The 19,212-nt window shown below is 46.0% G+C and overlaps 2 protein-coding genes across 3 annotated transcripts in view; one reads left to right on the forward strand and one right to left on the reverse strand.

The window, feature by feature from the left end:
• Positions 1 to 799: 799 nt before the first annotated feature.
• C5H21orf58 (chromosome 5 C21orf58 homolog) lies at positions 800 to 11,781 on the reverse strand. The gene is made up of 8 exons (XM_009959180.2): positions 11,722 to 11,781; positions 10,231 to 10,288; positions 8,275 to 8,342; positions 7,428 to 7,571; positions 6,857 to 6,971; positions 5,333 to 5,472; positions 3,403 to 3,575; positions 800 to 839 (listed from the first exon to the last, which is right to left on the reverse strand). Exons 1-8 carry the CDS (start codon positions 11,779 to 11,781, stop codon positions 800 to 802), a joined length of 798 nt encoding a protein of 265 aa, XP_009957482.1.
• A 6,288-nt stretch (positions 11,782 to 18,069) lies between these two features.
• The window catches only part of PCNT (pericentrin), a 100,959-nt gene continuing 99,816 nt past the window's right edge, over positions 18,070 to 19,212 (forward strand). For both annotated transcript variants that reach the window (XM_086466221.1, XM_086466222.1), the window contains exon 1: positions 18,070 to 18,126. In XM_086466221.1, coding sequence (XP_086322347.1) covers positions 18,070 to 18,126 — 57 coding nt within the window. The remainder of the gene's footprint in view (positions 18,127 to 19,212) is intronic.

Raw genomic sequence — 19,212 nt, forward strand, 5'->3', positions numbered from 1 at the left:
TCCACTTTAAAAACAGGAGAAGGTGGTGTGATAAATAATTTTGTCCCAAACCAGGTTTTTAAACAAAGTTTCCAACTTATTAAGTGAATAGAGATAAGCAAACAGCGCTGGGTGCGCCGGGAGTCTCTGCTCTACCAGGACGCACACCATGAAAAACAAAGCAACTTCTTTTATAGTCTGCCATTAATTACATATTCATAATAGGCGTGTTCTTTTCCAACGGGCTAGCAAGACACATCGGTTCATATACACAAAAATCAGACACATTAATCAGACCTCCTGAGAAGGGCAGTCCCACGGTGATAAGTTCCCGGGATTCACCCACACCTCTGGTGGTTGGTGATAAATTCCCGGGATTCATTTACACCTCCGATGATCAGTGATAAGTTCCCGGGATTCATTTACACCTCCGGTGATCACTCTTAATCTTCCTTGCATTAGTTGAATCTTCCTCCCTGAGCACAAGCCAGGGCCCCTTTTCTGATGCAAATTCCTCTTGTAAGGAGCACTCCTGTAGATGTGTCCTGGGCGTGTAAATGTGTCCTGGGCGTGTAGATGTGTTTCCTTGATATCTGGAGCTTTGTCTTCTCGGTGTTAGGCAAGATGTTATCTATTTACCAATTTTGCTCATCAAATAGCTAAAACATCCTTGTGGGGGAAGGAAAACTCAGGGGAACAAAGACGAACACGAATCAGATAAGCACATTTCACAGTGGGAAGATGTGGCAAAAGTGCTACTAATTCATTGTTTATCTTTCTGTATTAAACACAACCAGGCTGCTGAGAGCATGAAAAAGTATCACTTGATTAAAAACTCTGAGAGCGCCTTCTGAGGAGTCCTACATGAAAACAAAAAGAGCAGGATAGCATAGGCTAGGATTAAAGCCTGCCTCTGAAAATTAGTGTTTCATTTATGTTGCTGAAGAAAAAGACATCCAAGGAAGAACCTCAGGATTTTATTATTTTTTTTAAGTCAAGTCTAAACCCTGATTATATAAGGGAAAGGTTGAGAAATAATGAAACAAATCTATGTAATTCCAGGCTGCTTAAATCACCTTCCAATAGCTCTTTGAGAAGAAAAACCTTGGGCAGCTTTGTAAATGTGAGATTTGGGGGACAGAGAGAGTCAGAGCCCTCCTGGGGCAGCAAACGTGGACTGTGGTTAGCTGGGGGTGGGCATTGCACTTCAACGTTCAAATCTGATGACTGCAGGAGCAGATTTCTTTCCATTCTTCTCCACTGAGAGTTGTTTCTCCAAATAGTGCGTAAACAGATAGAGCAGAGTGCTGGTCTCCAGGAAAATCCAATGCCAGGATTTTTCTCTGCTCTGCAGGTAACTTGCATTTGGGTTGTTCCTGCTAGACTTTAGTTCCCCGGATAGGTAATTACTGTAGGACAAGTATATCTGTGAGGGAGTAAAACCAAAAACACTGAGGGAGGTACACTTCAGGCTGATGAGGTTTGGCGACTAAATCCTCATTCAGGCACCCAGGGATGGATTGCTTCATTGTCCCAAGGATGGCAGCAGGCCCCTTTTCAAGGTGCATCTCCTCAATTTGCACATGCAGGGGACTCCCATCCCTGGAGCTGGGTCATACTCATTTGCAAGGACTTAGATAACACTGGTGTTAAGATTATTTCATGCCCAGGGGCTGCTGTGGGCTGCCAGGCCTGCAAGACACTTTGGAATGGGTTTTCTTGATTCTGTGAAGAGGCAGCAAAAGAAGTGGTGATTGCTTGTGGCTGCTCTTGGCTTGGAAGATGAAACAACTGAACTAGCAGAAATGGGTGAGCAGACTACAGGTGCGTGGTACGTTTTTTTCTGAACATCTGCAGCCTTTCTCCCGCTCACTTCTTGTACCAATGATGTACAGACATCAGGCCGTCAATCAGATTATTTAGGGATTGTTCAAATACAGGTTGACCTCAGCGATGCTATGGTCTGCTTGTAGTGAAACATGTACTGTCAGTATGTGGGCCACCTACAACAAGGAAAATGGCTTTATTGTGTTTGGTGATAGCCAATAGTGCATGTTTGCTGCACAAGGACAACATAGACATCTCATAACTCATGGTGGAAGGTAGCTGAAGAAGAAGACAGCTTAAAAGCCATGGCAAGATCTTTCTTTGCAGATTTCTGCAAACAGCTAACTGCACCGATTCTGGAGGGAGCCAAGAGATCTTTACTGGTACAGATTACAAACCCATGTAAAAGTAAAAGGGGTAGAAATGTTTATCCCTTACAATCCCATTAGGTAAGTAATCTGTTTAGGGACTCAAATCCCGTGCTAAAGAGGGCCATATAGATACCCCTGCCAGCAGATCACCCATGCCTTGAGGATGCAGCTGCCTCCATCCTGACCTTCTGTCTGCTAAGGCTTTAAAGAGCCATAGCACAGAAACAAAAGCTGTTTTCGCACTGATGCAACAGTGAGTCCCCACGCCAAAGTCCCCAGCCTCCACACCACACTCTAGCAACATGCATTTCTTTACCAGCCTCAGGGTGTAAGAACCACTGCTTCTCTGCCTGCTTTCTTGGTATCCCCTGCTGATGTACTCGGCAAGGCTACTTCTCTCTCTTGGCTCAGATCCTTGCCCAAGGCCCCTTGTGCCACTGATATTCCCATGAACAGACTAGTCCGAACACTAGTCCTGGGTGTGATCTGCTCACACCTAGAAAGCTGACCAGGACAAGCTCAGAGACAGCAGGGAAGGCACAGGCCAGTGAGCCCCCGGAGGAGCTGGCTGCTGACCTCTGCCAAGGGCCCGAGGGCTCTACAGACTTGGGGGCAGCCTGGAGAGAAGTCCACTCATTTCTGCACTTGAAAAAACACCCCAGCTGCAAGCACAAGCTTATCACAAAGGCTCAGCTTTATTTCTGAGTGCTCCTCTCCCTTTGTATCATTTTTCTTAGCAAGTAGTTGTGGGTTTTTTTCCAGGAATTTCTGATTAGCAAATGTCTCAGCAGTGTTTTAAGAACAGAAATCCTACTGGGAACCTCAACTGAACGTAAAACATACGCAGCCCTTATTTAGCAGGTGTCTGCGGGGTTCACAGGGAGACCCAAATCCCTGGATAAGAGCCACTGAAGAGCAGAGACATGCAGCATTGCTGGGTGGTGGCCCTGTGTGGCAAGGAGACGGTTTAGTATCATCTATAGACCTTGTCTGATCCTCATGTTTATTCCACAGTAAGCAAGGGTTAATTACTCAAGTTATAAGATTGAGTGTATCAAATCATCACTTAACTTGCCTCAGTCCCCATTGTTGCATTAAAGAAAATATTCAGGACTGGCCTTAGTGAAGAACCATGAAGGCATGGGATTGTCTGGCCTACTTTTCTACCCCACCTGTACGGAAAGGAAGGGCTGAAAGCTTACGTCGTGGCTGCCTGTTTACTTACGTAGGCAGGGCAGGGAGCGTGCTGCCAGTCCAGTGATGCCCCGTCGATGTGGACAGGAAGCTCCTGTGGGGCACCAGGAGCGTCCCTGCGGGAGGGTAGTGGTGGTGGTGGTGTACCGCAGATGGCCTGGGCCTGTCTGCTTTCACAGCCAGGGGAGCAGCAAACTGCAGGTCCTTGTTGGAGAGAGACAAAGGGTGATTTGTGAAATTTGTGCTCCCTATGGGAAGGGTCCCTGGCTGAAGGGCTGGGTTCCCACTCGGCCATCCCTTGGTAAAGGAAGTCCTTCAGCCTGCATCTGGAGATGGGCTTTGCAGGCTCCAACGTAAAAGGTCCAGCAAACACTTGGTGATTTCAGATTTCACCTGATACTCAAAGGCACTCAGACTGCACTCCCTACAGTTTATTCCACTGGTCTACACACAGTGACCGGGTGGCCTGGGGAGGAAGGTGGGAACTGGGGGGATGCACGCTCTTCCTCTGCTATCTTCCCTTAGATGTGGTATCCTCCACAGAAAGCTGCAAATGAGTCCACTGGTTCTCCCAGCACCACTGTCTGCCCCAGCTATCTCCCTCACAGCAAGGGGGGAAAGAATATGCAAACCCAGAAACTGCAAAGTTTAAGGGAAACAGAAAAGGACTTCCATCCAAGGCAATGCTCGGTGCAGCTCTGACGTGACAAAGAGTCAGCACTGCCTGCCATTTCCACAGCAAGTCTACCCCGGGAGCATGGCTGATGGAGCCAGCGGACCCCTCTGTGCTGCAGGTGGCCTCCTGGGACATCAGTGCACTGAAACATGAGAGCTAGCAGCTGCTGTTGGAGGCTTTCTGTCTGGGGCAGACATTTTGTCCCAACAGCTGCAAAAATCCATCAGCTCCCTCCAGGCCATGAGATGAACTATAGAGGAGGCTTGCGTTTCCTACCCCTCTGTTAAACCCAGGGCTCAGGGCCTTTTAAGCTGTTTGTTACTTTTGCAAATAGCATGTAGGAAAGGCGCAAGTGAGATGGGCAAGAACTGCAGGAGTTTGGGGGTCACTTTCTCAGCACCCAACAACCATAACATCTGAGAAAAAGAAAACAAATCTTTCTTACAGCATGCAGAAAAGACACAGTTGGCCTGAAAATGGAGGGGCAAGAAAATTATAGGGGTTTTTGCAACACTGGGACGTCCCCTCCTCCCCAAAGGTCAACTGTCCTTGCTTCTTAGGTAACGAATGCTACAGAGTAGAAACTAGAAATAAATGCTTCCAAAGCACTTAAGGATGCTAAGGAGCTGTATCACCTTGTTAAAAATAGCTTAGGAATTGGGAATCTAAGGATAAGTTCAAAATTACCTACCTCTTATCAGGCACTGGATATGTTTTGGAAAAATCCTTATAGGGATCTACACACCAAAATGTCTTTAAGATCTGTCCTTTCAGAGCTCAGAATCCATTAATATTCAGTGAGACAGGAACTAGAGCAGTAGGGCTCCACGAACGATCACAAAATTTGTACTTCAGCTCTAGCCCATTCGAAACTGACAGGTCAAATTTTACCAGTTACAGGATTTGTAACACAAATATTGCCCTGCTGTTTGCAGCAAGTGGACCTGCAGCAGCAAATGCCTTCCATGTGCTAGATGTCTTCCATGCATAATCTGTTAGTGGTTCAACTGTACAGGCCAGATAATTTTCAGAGCTGGGCTGAATCCAGTTTGCACTTGTGGAGGAGATGTTCTTCCATTGGGTCCTGTCGTAGTGCTCGTCACGAAAAAGAGGCAGGCTGTACTCTGCGCAGTAACAGCCTTCTGCTGCAGTGGGTGTGAAGATGTGCACAACTGTTAAATGTCCCAGACTTTCTGCATGTTTTGTCCTGGCCCTGCACCCTCCCCAGGAGATCAACCATTGCCTCGTGTGAGCAAGGATGCCCTTCAGACTCCAGTGTCATTACCTGCTGTGCACGCTGAAGCAGGGGAGAGCTGGCTCCACCAGGCTGTGCGAACGTCATTGGTGGCAGAGCCTTCAGCATCATGTTCTGCATGATGATCTGGTGCATCTGAGCGTTCTGCATCAGCATCATCTCTACCATATCTGGGAAGAGGTCACCCCCAAGGAAGAATGTAAGAGCTTTATCAGCAACTGACAAGCAGCAGAGGCAGCTTGGTAAGAAGTGCCCTCCAGCATACAGACTGGTCACTGCAACCAAGATAAAGCAGCTGAAAGGGGCATGTGAAGAACATTAGCATTATTTGCCCAGGCAGTGCAAAATTAATGTCTATGAATAAGACTGTTCATACCAGCTTTCCTGTTTTCTCCTCCCTTCTACAAGAAACCTGCTGTTGCTCATCTTCTCTGTTATTTTCCCTGCAAGCCCACCCCTCTGGCTATGCTGGAGAAGGACTGAGTGCTAGAGCTCTCTTGCTTACTCCAGCACGGACCTGCTCCTTACAGCATTCTCCATTGCTTAGGTTCAAGATCGTAGCTTTCCATGTAACAGGTTTCCTCAACTTTACGTGATATTGCAGTGCCACCTTGAGAGCCCACTGCATGTGCATCAAATCTACTTACCATGCTCTCTGGGTCCTAATCACAAAGGACCTGTGCAGTGGAACCAATTTGCTGAAGGGAGGAAGGGGGGAAAGAAGGAGGGTGAGGAGGGGGAAAAAAAGAGAAGAAAAAAAAATATTTTTTTCTTTCAACTCTTTTTTTTTTTTTTTTTTTAAACTGGTCAGACCAAAAGTAATTTACATGTATCAGCTTCAGAAAAGTCATGCATGGATTGGGACTATTTTGTTTATGAAAATAAACTCTGATTCAAAAATCCAGACACTTAGATGAAGAAAAAGCTGAGAAATATTGCAAGCTCATGACTGAGGATTTCTGTGTGGGGTGAAGAAACCTTTGGCCAAAGGTTGAGCCGGGGAAGTCGTCCCAGGTTTTTGTTCATAGATTATTTCACAGTAGCATCCACCTTTTTATTGGCATTGCACTATATTTGGAACAGCACTTTCAGCTGTTCTGTCTCGTTTCCAAACATGGGGCATAATAAAAGCCTGTATTGTTCTGAGAAGATTGAACAGCAGGTTAAGATGGAACAAAAGAATAAAAACACATTTTAGGAGCCTGTTTGTTAATTTTGGAATCACCCATGTGCATGAGTTTGACCTTGTTAATATTACTCAGTACTTGCATTGAGCTAGTTTGCTTTCCCCAGCTTTCCTGGCAGCTTAAATTGGCTTTGCTGAGTTTGTAGTCCCTTTTTCTTTGGTTTAAGCAATGAGAGTTTGTCTGAAAGCCTCTCAGAAATGGTGTCTAGTTCATTTATGGAGTGTTCCAGCAGCAGCCCTGTTGTGAAACAGCATGTCACTACCTAGCTTGGATGCTGTCCTGTGCCCCCTTCCACTTGCTATGGCACCTCGCCTCCCCTCTCCAGGCCTGGTGATGGGAGCTGGCTGCTAGATGGAAAGTACGTTACCTTCTTTAATGCTTCCGGAGTGGGAGGCTGCAAAAGGCTGGGCAGGGGGGATCTGTGTGATCAGTGGGGGTGGCTGAGGTAACTGCTGGATGATGGTGGCAGGCTGAGGCGGCATCTGAAAAAGAAAGGAAAATGGAGAAGTTGGGGTTGGTTTTGTCCAGCTCCCTCATTTTTAGGAGGGCAGAGCAGTGAGTCTCTTCTGACTGGACTTCAGTAAGGCTTTGGACATTGTCGCCCGTGAGATCCTCATGGAGAATCTGCTGAGGTTACGGGCTGCACGAGCAGACAGGGATGTGCGTTGGAAACTGGCTGAATGGCTGGGCCAGAACATGGGCAGTCCTCCTCTTGCTACCTTGTTCCTATGGTAAACCATTCACACTGTGAATGTTTGTGCCTGTTTTGTAAGATTATTTCCCTTGTAGATTTTGCCTAGGGCAGTGAGGGTGCCATACAACACCACGAGGCGTATCTTCCCTTCCAGTGGGATGAGCGTTTCCATGAAGCTCCCAAGGGGTTGTTGTCTCAGACTGGCACAGCACTAGTGGTGTTTCTTAGGAGAGAGGATCCTTACCGCCTGCTGAATAATCCTTGGTGGCTCCACCTGGGGAGCTGGGAAAGGTATCTGGTAGATGTGCGTAGGGGCAGCTCTGTGGTTATGACAGTGTCCTCCAGCCGGGGCAGGGAGCTGTGAAAGCTCTTCCAGAAGGTGCTGCTCCTGCAAAATCAAGCATCTTCTTAAAGAAAACCTAGTCACAGAAAGGCAGACAGCATTGTTGTGCTCTCTGAGCTACATGGCATTAGCCCCTAGGAGCTCACAGCAGGGTGCAGCCTTGCTCATCGCTGCAGAAACGTCCAGCCCTGCCGCATCTGACAGACAGACCACAAGTGACAGCTGCATCAAGGGAAGCACTGCAACCAGTGCCTGCGCAAGTATAAAGTCTTCCTTCCTGCATATCTTGAAGCCATGCATTTTTCAGTGTAAGCAAAAAAGGAATGGAAAAAAAGGGAAGAACAAACTGCCAAAAGTCTGGGAAAATGTTTCATTAGTGGTTGGTACCCTCCATAAACTAGGAATTGGTAACAGTTACTATTGTACCTGTTCTGGAGGCATTAGAAGTCCCTCCTTTGGATTTTGGTGCTACCCCAGAGAGCTTATGATACAGTGGTTCAGGACAAACAGGATCAACCCAACAACTGAAGTGGGTGCAAGCTTCACTAGCTGTAGTGAGGGAAGATATACTGCTCTCCGGCCCCTCTCCCTGACTAGCTGGCCCAGTCTCTGTACTGGGAACCAGCAGAGAACTAAATACTGCCCAGCCAAGAATTAAAAGACAGGAAAGAACAGAATCCACATCGGCAGTGGATGTGCAGATAACCTGGCCCTTGCTGTTGTTTCTGTCCACAGAGAGGGCTCTTACCCTAAGCTCCTGCAGGAGATCTTTCCTTCGCCTTAGGGCATTTTGGAGCATATCCTCATGTCTGTTCCCTGAAGGAGGAAAAGTCCATTATCTTCTCAAAGGATCACAAAGACAGAGCTATTATAGCATCTACATGATGAGATTAGTTCTGGAAAATGTGTTATAAGATAGCTTGACCTCTTCCACAAAAGTCTTTAGGCTACTTCTCTTGTCAAATCCATGAACTGATAATGACTTTAAGCCACATGCAGACACAGCAGTTCAGCAGCTCTACAAAGGCAATGAACCTTCTCCGAAAATAAACTTTTCAGATTGCTCTCCAAAGCCCACTTTTAACCTCCTGGCTTAGAAACTCATTTCAGCTTGAAGTTTTCTAGATGTAGATGCAAAGGGTGATTGTGCAAAGTGTAAAAAAAGTTTGTTGCGACATATCAAAACAAACCCTGTTTTGAATGCCAACTTTTCTGTTTCTTTTTTGTTCTGAATCAACTTCCTTTTCACTTCTTCCCACATACAGTTGGTTTTGAAGCCGCTTGAAATGAAAATAAGAAAGAGCGTTTTCAGATACATTGGAAGCATGTCTGGCATCTGCTCTGGAAAGCATCACTTTGTGTTTTGAAACTCTAAGTTGCTAAAGGGATTTTTAATTTTTGGCCACAGCACTGAAAGTTTCCAACTATTTACATGTCAGATCAGTGAACATGAGCCCAGAGTACAATCTAGAAATATTACTGATCTTCTACCGGTAGCCTTTAATCCATAGATAATATAATTATAAACACTAAAGCAATGAATGCACCACATATAGCATGCATATCTTCCGTGCGAGTACTGTTGAAGGGAACACACTACTTGTATGTGAAACGTCACAGCAGTCTTTGAAAGGGTTTGATAAAGACACGTGTTATTTTAAACTCCCTTATTTATCAACTTTTAGCTGGTTTGCTAGCTTGTATAGAGAATGGTCTAAATTTTGGAAGTTTTGTAAGCCTGCTGGGATCCCTGACCTCTCTGCCCAAACCAAAGTCAGGATGAAATTGCACATGCATGGTTTCCTGATAAAATGGTTTCCCAGCTTTTGTCAACACAGTCCTCAAGACCAATTCTTTCAGTACAGTGATTTGTTTCATAAGCTGAGTCACATTTTTTTACAAAAAATGCAAACCGTGTTCTGGACTGCACACGGCTGCATTGGTCAGCTTCAAAGGTGCAAAGCATTAGTAGTGGAGTGGTCCTCCTGCTTGGATCCCTCAGAGACGCACAGCTGTCCTAAAGATTTCTTCTCAGGATCAGCAAAGCCAAGCACACATCTGGACTGCAACAGGGGCTCACTCATAGGCATAGGAGCTAGGAGAACTAGGATCACCAGTAGTTTGCTTCAGCTGAACTAGCATCTGCAGCCGAGAGGCTGCAGAGCACACCTAGGCAGGAGGCCATTCCTAGTTCAGTGCTTGGCTGGCTAATCATTTTCCTTTGTAAAAAAAAAAAACCCAACACCAAACTGTTGAAGAAAGCCAAAAGATAAAATGTAGATTGCTGCACAGTATAGCAAGCCCGTTCTTGCATCAAGGCTGCTAAGATTCACTGGCTTGGTTAGAACTGAGACTAGTATAGAGACTGACATCACTGCACAAGCTTCACTGGAACTTGCATTTTTGCTACTTCAGAACCCCAGGGCTGAATACAGATTTAGATACGCAGGCTGAGCTGGGGCAGCCCTGACTCAAGTTCAGAGTCTCCCTCCTGCCCTCCAGAAAATGTTTCTGTCACAGAAGCCAAGACAGAGCAAGTTCTGACTACCCAAGTGCCCAACCACCGAACACACAGAGGCCCCTTCCAGCTTTTAGAGGGGAGATGTGATCATCTGGTGTGACCTGCTGAGGAACTCATGCTTGAGAACATCACTAAGCCCCTTCTGTATCACGTCCATAATTAGAACAAATGCTTCTCTTTTACTTTCAGTTGGGAGAGGTGACTCCATCTTCTCTAGGTTCTCCTGTTCATTTTCTAGTTTCTGTTGGTAGAAACACAACAAGAACTGGTTATGAGTGAGGCAGCAAAGTTCAAACCAATTTCCAACCCTACCTTAAAGGCATAGGTTTGGGATGGAGGAAATAAAGCAGAAGTGGAGACAAGCAGTGTTTCTTAATAGCTAAATCACAGCTAGTGAAGTATTCATAGAAGTACGAAACGACCTGCTACAAATCTAGTTACAGTAAAAGAAGAGTCATGCTTCCAACTGGTCAGGGTACCGCAGACCTGGAAATTGATAGCATGGTGAATGAGGAAACTTACATGTCATTTATTTTGTAGGCCAGAGAGCTGGATCATATGAATAGCTTGATGCTGGATGGTTTGGGGTATTTGGTGCACTAGCTGACCAAAATAGTCCTGACCAGCCTCACCTGGGGCTTCCATCCACACCTGCCACTGGTGTGCCCAGGAACCCCTTTAATCTCAGCTCTAGGTCTTCAGTTCCTACCTGCGCTATACTGGATGAGTATCGGTCTGCAGTTCAACCACAGCCATGCCTGTGACTGGCCATGGATCTTTTTAACCCTGATCCCAACTTGCAGTCACTTTCCAGATTGACCTTACTCCTACCCTGCTGGCTGTGTTATTGTGCTCATCTCCTTGCTCCTTAGGGAGTAGCTGGCCCTTGTTGCTCCCTGATGCTCAGAAATTAGAGACCTTTTGCTCATGCACAGGCTGTTTTCTTGGCTCTACGTGGCTCCACGCTGGTGACAGCTTTGCCCTCAAATGGTTGCTGCATCTAAGACAAAAGACTCCACCGTGGAGACAGGTAGATGCCACTACCAGCATTCATGTCTCCAGGCAAATTGTGTTTCCATTCAGACAAGTCTTTAAGTGGCTTCTGGAGCAGACTGAAGCAGAAGATCCTCACTAGTGGATGTCAGATATGCTGAGGCTGGAGGAACAGGGCTGAGTGGAGAGCTCTGTGTGCATTAGCATGCAGAGTCACAACAAAGAGCTATCAGGATTCTGTATGGCACGTCACACACTTCCAGCGAAGGTCTGCCCATGTTTCACCAGGCAACATATCTTACGTGAAAGCAGACAAAAAAAGAAGGCATGAAAATGCCTTAAAACAACCTGGGGCCCTCTTTACCTAAAATTTGCTCCTAAACTTTGCCTGTCACAACTCAAACGGGTTTTGAGCTAACTGGTGACATCTCCCATAAGATCAAAGTCACTTTAACTCTCTTCTTAATTTACTGTAGGTCCATGTAAACTTTTACAATGTTATTTATGAAAGTGACTGTAGCAGCACTGCATGTTGTTCTGCCTCTGCTTGTATGAAGAAAGAGGTTCTTGGTTGGCTGCAGATCATCTTTGTATGTACTTATTTAAAATAGAACATTAATGCTTAAACAAGCAAGAGCAAAAAGCAGAGCAAAGGTGATCACTGCAGAGTTATTCCCTTACCTTTTCTAGGAGTTTGAGTTTCAGTCGAGTCAGGTGATTCACTACGGAAGGATCTGTCATTGTAGTAGTATCCTGGAAGAGTAGGCAGGCAAAACCAGGTTAAATAGCTAAGCAAAGGCAGATAGGTTTTCAGTGGTCATTTTTTCCCCTCTACAATCTTCACATAAGAATAATTCAATTAGAAAAAAAAAATAATACAAGATCATGAGCAACTGAGGGAAGAAGATAAAAGCTTCGGTTTCACTCCCAGATAAAAATGAGTACAGATGTCCACCACAATGTCAGAGACACAGCTTTTCCTGCCATTTCTCTCAATGCATTTCCGTGCTGCAGGTTGCGATGGTCACGGAAGGGTAACTGGGGGTGAATATTTGTCTGTTCTTAATGGTTGCTAGCCTTTCCCTGGCAGTGTCACTAAGCCTGGCCCTTTGTGTTTTTAGTGTCTTCTGAGTAGCTCAGAGTTTTGTGCCTGTATCCTGGTTGCTAAGTTTGTAGTGTCAATCCACAATATAAACAATTTGATCTCCAGGTGTAGAAGCTTATGCACTTTTTGTAAAGCAAACACCCGGCGCATTAGTGGACAAGAAAAAAAGGAATAAAAGCCAATGGTTCTTTAACACAAGCCCACTGCTAGGGGTCAGATCATGATCTTGCTGATTGATAGCAGTAGCAATGTTTATTCCACTGTAAGGGGACTGTACACTTTTGACGGAGCCCTTCATATGAGTTTTCATCACCAGATAGTAACTAAAAACTCAAAAAATTAAGGACCATGGCTGGAACTCATCCACAGATGAGTAAAAGAGTAAAGAGGCTGTGGTATAACACCCTTTTGCTCACCATCTCCCAAGCAACCTGTAGGGTGTCTCCATCTTCCAGCAAAGCCCTACCAACATAAAAACAGGGCAACATTTATCAGTGGCATCCATAAAATCAAGACCAAGGCATGAGAAAGAAGCCAAATAACAGATACTCATTCTCAGTACCATATTTTATGCCCGGTCCTGCTCCTAGGAGATCAAAGTTACAACCCTCTCCTTACTTGAAGGCCATAGGAAAACCGCAGCTGAGAACTGCTGGCAGCTGGAGCAGCTGATAGATGCTTGTAGGGAGCTGTGTAGGAGCAGAACAGATCACCTCCTCCAGCTATGACCCATACAGAACATGTGTGTAATCTGTCCTTAAAAATACACAGGCTGGTAGTCACTGGAGAAGTTATAGAAACTGAGACCTGAGGATCCCAAAAATAGCCATGCCACGTCAGAGCTGGGGCTCAACTTTCTTTGGCAGGGCTCCTTTGTGAACGCTCTGAGTGACACGGCACAACAGAAAACTTCTCACCTGCCACCAGTTTTCCTGAGAAACAGCTCTGTGTGCATTTTTGTACTTTAAAATCACAATAGATCTCTCTCCCATTACCTCTAACATCTTTGATCCCTTCATCTTTTGGGCAGCTGCAACAACCTTTGACAAGGAGTTTCCTCGTTGTCTTATACTTAAGCATAAGCCTAGTTACGCAAGCAAATTGCATAAGTAGGGTTTACTTAAATGTTAGACAAAAAAAAAAACGATTACATTTAGACTGTTTTAAATCCAGATCTCTGAAAAGCTTATTGGAAATCTTCTCATTTGTTATGTGAAATTGATATGACAGTTCTCCATGCTCTTTTTCCGTACCATTTGTGACTTGGAATGATAGAATCAGATAGGTATCATATTCCCATTCAGGTCTCTCTTTTCTAAGCAAGCAAATACTTAATTTGTCCTCAAACAGCACATTTTCCTTACTCATTGATCTCATAACTCTGCTGGGAAGGTATTAATGCAAGAGCCCACGGGGACTGCCCTCATACCCACCTCTTGGCCTCCGCTATCCGCCACTCTCGGGAAGGTGCTGCATCAGCTGCAGCTTTGATTACACCATGGCTGTATGTCTGTTTGTATAGTCTCATGTTTATCCCAGTTACTTCCCTCTGTACCTTTCTAGTTCATAAACCTTTTTGTGATGGGGTGACTGGGTTGCGGCCAGTATTCGGGCAGTGATGTAGCAGAGCTGTGTTGGTGTCTCCAGACAACCCCAACAGCAACAAGCTTGCTATTAGTCTTTGCTGACGCTGTAGCAGACTTGTTGACCGCTGATGAATATTGAGCTGATGTTTTACCACCAACAGGTTTAATACAGTGCCCCCTAGAAGTTAGATGTCTAGAGCTTTCATTGCAATAGAACTAGAGGGTTACAAGAAAGGTTGGCAAAACCAACCTTTTGTAGAACTGTTCCATCAAAAATACAATGCTAGTGTTAAAGCAACTGGCTTGACAATAGAGGAAAGGAAGAGAGAGGAACTTCTGCTTGATGTGACAGATATCCCAGAGAAAATCTGATACTAGGTAAAAAAAAGCTTTCCAGCAAATCTGCTAAGGAATCTTTATTTTCCCACAGTTATGGATTCCCTGGTCACAGTGAGATCCCTACTCTAGGGACAACTTCCAGCCTGCTAATTAATGACATGCCAGAAATGTGCCAGCCGGACACAAGAGGATCTTGCCCAAGGGGATCTGTAGTTACATTGAATCACAAACTGAGGATCACATGTGAACATGGTGATGCAGAAGAGCAAAACCAGACAAATTTAATTCTGCAAAGGATTAACAGGAGTGTTATGTGCACCTCACAGGAGATAATTATTCTGCTCTATTTAGCAGCGCTGAAGTCAGAGTTTGAACATTGTGCCTAATTTTACACATGGTGGTTTAAGAGGGAAAAAAAGTCCAAAGAAAAGACAAAAATGGTACATTTACAAAATGTAAGTTCTGAGGAAGACTTGGAAGAACCAGCTTGTTTTACTTAGTAAGTAGATAGTGCGGAGAGGACAGGCTAGCAATCTTTAAATAAATGAAAGGTTACAGTCAAGAACCAGGTGGGGTTTTTCTGTCTGAAAAGGCTGGGCAAGAAGCATTTGACTCAGTGAGGGAGAGGAAAACCTGATAAAAACAAGAAAAAATTCTTAATTATACAGTAAGATAAATGATGGAGCAGCTGTCTACAAAAAACTTTCACAGAAGTTGTTTGAAAACAATATAGAAAAACAACTGTGATGAACATTGTAGGACTGTTAGATCCCCTCCTCAGATACAGGAATGGATTAGACAATCTAGTGAGGTCTATACCAGTACTATATTTCTGCAATGTCTTTTATTGATTTTGGTATTTTATGCCCTTAATTTTAATTACTATGATTTCTACAACACAGCATAAAAAGAAACAAACAAATTGATGCACCTGGAAACATCTGGAGACAATAAACGTTCATGCTCTGGTTCCACAGCGAGGAGTCTTTATCATTTCAGTCTTAGAAGAGTGTTTTAATTTATTGAAAGAGAGTTAAAAGAATAAAAAAAAAAGAAACACACATTCACTAATGGAGAAGAACATTTAACTTCCTTCCAATCAACTGTCTGCTTCTGCCAATTGTAATGTGGCAAACTAACATTCGAGAGCTCTTGTTAGGCTGCTTGGTGATTACAAGTATTGTTAAAATGTCCTATCTGCATTTGAAGCTAAATGTATGAATAAAACATATTTTAACAATTAAGAGTTATTTCACGCCACTGTCATATAACAATGTTCAATGTCGGGTTTTAGTGTCATTTCTGAAAACAGTTTGAACAAAGTTATATTTATGATTAAGTCTTCTTACTCATGATTAAGTAGACTATACTAATCATACACTATACTCACGATTATTATCATCTTATATGACAGTGGCAAACCACTAGTCTCTGCAAACGCTGCTCATTTATTCGCAGACATGCTGCAGCAGAACCCAGAGCTCTCAGGCAGGTTTTGTTCCCAGCCCGATCAATGCTCTGCAGCTTTTATGGTTATGGCAAGTAGGATTGGCCCCAGGAGAAACTGAGGTGGTGGCTCAGCCACCTTGCCTGGCTGGCTTCAGCTCCCCCACTGCAAAGCTGCACTAACAGCGCAGAGCCTAGCTGCTGGCAAGAAAATTTGAGTAGTGCCCAAACGGTGCTGCTGGTGCTGGCTGACTCCCAGCTATCTGGCACACTGCCGGAGACAGGTCCCTTTCAAATATTTCCACTTGAGTCAATTTAATTAGATTAGTACTAGAAATCCTGACATTTTAACAAACAGACAGGGATATAAGAAAATATAATGCATGAGTTGGTTATTTAAGAAAAAAAAAAGAAAGAATTACCAATAAACCAAAGTCCATTATACTCAAAAAAATATGGCTTATTAATTTTACATTTTTAGCTGGAGCAAGAAGTCAGAGCAGTAATTTATTTTAAGCCAAATTATTTTAAGTGACATATCTAATTTAATAAAATTGCCATTAGAAATGCCATGACATATTATCTTTTTTGTTTTAAGAAACTTCTTTGTTCTGAGTTTAACTGTTTCCTTTTGCTTTTCAGTGTTTCTTGCCAATTACACAAGCTTTTGCACTAAGAAATTTCATAATTCAGACTTAATCTCTTAGCATTGACTGGGGACAAACTCAGAATCCTGTCTCTGGGGTTAGAGGACACAGCAGTACTACCAGGAAAAACAAATAAACCAAAAAAACCCCTGAAGGGCTGACAAAGAAGGTGACCAGAATTAGCCTCAAAAGTCTGTCCTTACTGACAGATCTAACGCCCCTGCATGGTTTGCTCACTGAAACTTCCACTCTTCCTTAGAAGAGTGAAATTAGTCATGAAGAAAAGGAAAGCCAACGCATACTGTCCTGCAGCCATTTCTGTGATGGTTTAAAACTTAACGTCTCCCTCGGCTCTGGACACAGCCAGGCTTTCTGATGTGTAGAGAAAGCCTTGCCAGTCCTGCCTGGCTCCTGGTGTCCTCAGCTTTCTCTTTGGACCGTTAAGCACGCCCTGTTCCAGTCTTTTTGTTGCCTATGCCAAAATATTTACCTAGAGATAACGTGGGAGACGAGGAGGTCGGTACAAAATTGTTTATTCCAAGAACACAAACATGGCTGGTGGAAGGGGAAAACCAGACAGCATAGGTGCAGCCCATGGGAGCAGGCAGCTTCAGCTCATGGCTTGGGTGATGCAACATCCAAATTTGGGGGAAAAGCCCATACAGAGAAGAGCCCAAGCTAAGGACTGAATGCATGGAAAGGTCCAGGGATAGAAAAGGGGTTGTTAGACCATGAAGATGCTTGCATTTCCATGTTACTTAGAAAGAAAAAGCCAATGCCTTGCAAGAGGTCACCTCTGAATTGAGCCGAGTAACAGATTTCGTTAAAGCGTGTGTTTTCCAGTGCAATTTAATGACTTCAAGAGACAAAGACACCACCAGTTTTGTCGATGACTTTAAGGTTAATTATTCTCAGCATGAAGACAAGAGCAACTTATTTATCCCTTGTTACCTGCCAACTATTGCCAGACACTGCCTCTCGCTGGGCCTGAGCCTCTGCGGGGCGGTGAACCCCTCACAGCTCACTTGCTGCAAAGGAAACAAAGCAGGAAAACCGAGACGCAGAATAGACAGAAAAGGCGGGCCAGGTGTGCTGTAAAGGGTAATGTTGCTACACAGAAGTTTATAATCAAGCCGGATGGTCAAAGTCCCTGCGCCAGCACCCCCCTCTGGCTCCAGCGAGGCTGGGCACCAGGCCACCAGCGCCGGGCCCGGACACGGAGGGGCAGTAAACGGCAGCTGGCCGGGCACGACTCCCCAGCCAGCCTCTCTGGGCGGAGGGCCGGCCTCGGCCAGAGGCACCGGCGGCGGCCGCAGTGCGAGTAGAGGGACGTCGGGGAGCTGGAGCCCGCCCGGGCCAGCCCCTCAGCGCCGCCCGGGTCGGCTTTCCCGCGGCAGCTCCCCCCTCTCCCCATTGGCTGTCGCTCGCCGCTGGGCGGGGCCGTGGCTGGCGGCCCGTTTGAAACTAGCCACCCAGCGCAACCCGGGCGGCGGACGATGAACTCTGCCATTGGTGGCTGCTCAGGAGGGGCGGGCACTGGCGGAGGCGGGGGCAGAGGGAGAGCTCCTGCTTGCGCCGTTTATCCCAGGAGTCAGTTAGAGAGAGCGGGCGGGGCTAGGCTAACAGTCGCTCTCGGGATTGGCTGGCGAGCCGCTTGCGTAGTGCAATCCTCGCCAATTCCCGGAGAGCATTCTCCCTTCCCTGGGCGCGTGGGCCAGCCTCTGCTTTCTCATTGGCCAGCGCTGGCCGCTGTCGCCTCGTGGTTGGCGGTGGAGCCGAGGCGGGCGGGGAGAAGTCGCTGGGGGCGGCCATGACCGAAATTTCTGTGCCCCCTGCGGTGTGACAGTTGGAGGGGCAAGGGGCGCGGACCGGACTGTTGCCCGTGAGCCCCCCCGTTGCCCACCACATGGACGCGGAGGAGGAGGAGGCGTGGAGGCGGAAACTGGAGGCCGGCAGGGCCAAGGTGAGGGGAGGTTGTTTCGGGTTAGTGGGCGGGGGGGAGCCGCGCACGTGTCCCCGGCCGGGCACCCAGATGAGGGGCCTGCCGGGGGGGTGGCTCCCGGAGCCACCAGCGGCATCGCCTCTGCCCGCCCTGGGTCTCTCCCCCGCGGCGGTTTTTCTCTCGGTGTGTAGCGCGGTCGGTGCCGCGCTGGAAGCCCGAGCCCGGGGCTCCGGGCGGCAGCAGGGCTGGAGTGTTGCTGCCAGTTCGGGGCTGTGTCGGGAGATGAGAGGTGTTTACCTGGGCAGCACTGCTCCGCCAGAAGTAAGTGTGCCTAGCGGTGCTCCCTCAGTGCAGGTTGCCTGCGAGGTTTCCCGAATTACTGTGGAGGTATTTAAACATTATCTTCAGTGAGCAAGGAGCAGCTTGAAGGTGCTTAAATATTCCCTAGGTTCTGTTTTGATTTTTGTTTGGTGTTTTGTTCCCCAATTCCGCCATTTTTACCTAGGATTCCACTCAGTTATTCATGGAAATACTGTATTTCAAGCTGAGAGTCCCCAAGAACAGATGTTGTGTGGTTTTTTTACTTGTCTAGTAACTTGTGACTAGTCCCCTTGCCCATGCATCTGCAGGTGCGTTATTGGAGAACTGGGTTGGGCTGGTTTGTTTCCAGTCATGCTGTTAGAGAAAACTTCATGTCCTTTGAGCAGTTAGGTGTCGTTTGGTGGGACTGTTTGGAGAGCTTATATGGTGCGACTGATGTATAAAGGTACCACTCTTTTAGCAGTTACTGTCTGCAACTATGTGATTAACCCTTGGTATGTATTAACCCTCTTAGGCAAGAACTTCTGCTTTGTTTTGGTAATGATGTTCAAGAAACCGGTTAGAAATGCCTGATTACTTTTCATTCAGCATTTCTACTGGTTTTTGAGCTGTTCTTGTCGTACTTCCCTTCCGGGAATCTACTGCTGAATAAGGCTTGCCAGTCTGCAGCTATGGCTTTTCCCTGTTCTCCCCATGCCAGTAGGACTGGAAGCAGGGACTATGGCTAGAAGGGGATAGCTGAGGCTGCACAGAGTGTCAGGAGGTTTGAACAGATCAGCTCTTTCC

The sequence above is a fragment of the Leptosomus discolor genome, chromosome 5 (assembly GCF_034619465.1).
Source record: "Leptosomus discolor isolate bLepDis1 chromosome 5, bLepDis1.hap2, whole genome shotgun sequence".
Taxonomy (NCBI): Eukaryota; Metazoa; Chordata; class Aves; order Leptosomiformes; family Leptosomidae; genus Leptosomus; species Leptosomus discolor.

What these genes read in the sequence shown, in the direction of transcription:
- C5H21orf58 (XM_009959180.2), bottom strand. Translation starts at nt 11,781, where the DNA reads ATGACAGATCCTTCCGTAGTGAATCACCTGACTCGACTGAAACTCAAA. An exon ending in CAAGGATTATTCAGCAGGCG is followed by an intron (nt 6,972 to 7,427) that starts GTAAGGATCCTC and finishes TTTCTTTTTCAG; the next exon opens with ATGCCGCCTCAGCCTGCCAC. An exon ending in CTCCGGAAGCATTAAAGAAG is followed by an intron (nt 5,473 to 6,856) that starts GTAACGTACTTT and finishes ACCTCTTCCCAG; the next exon opens with ATATGGTAGAGATGATGCTG.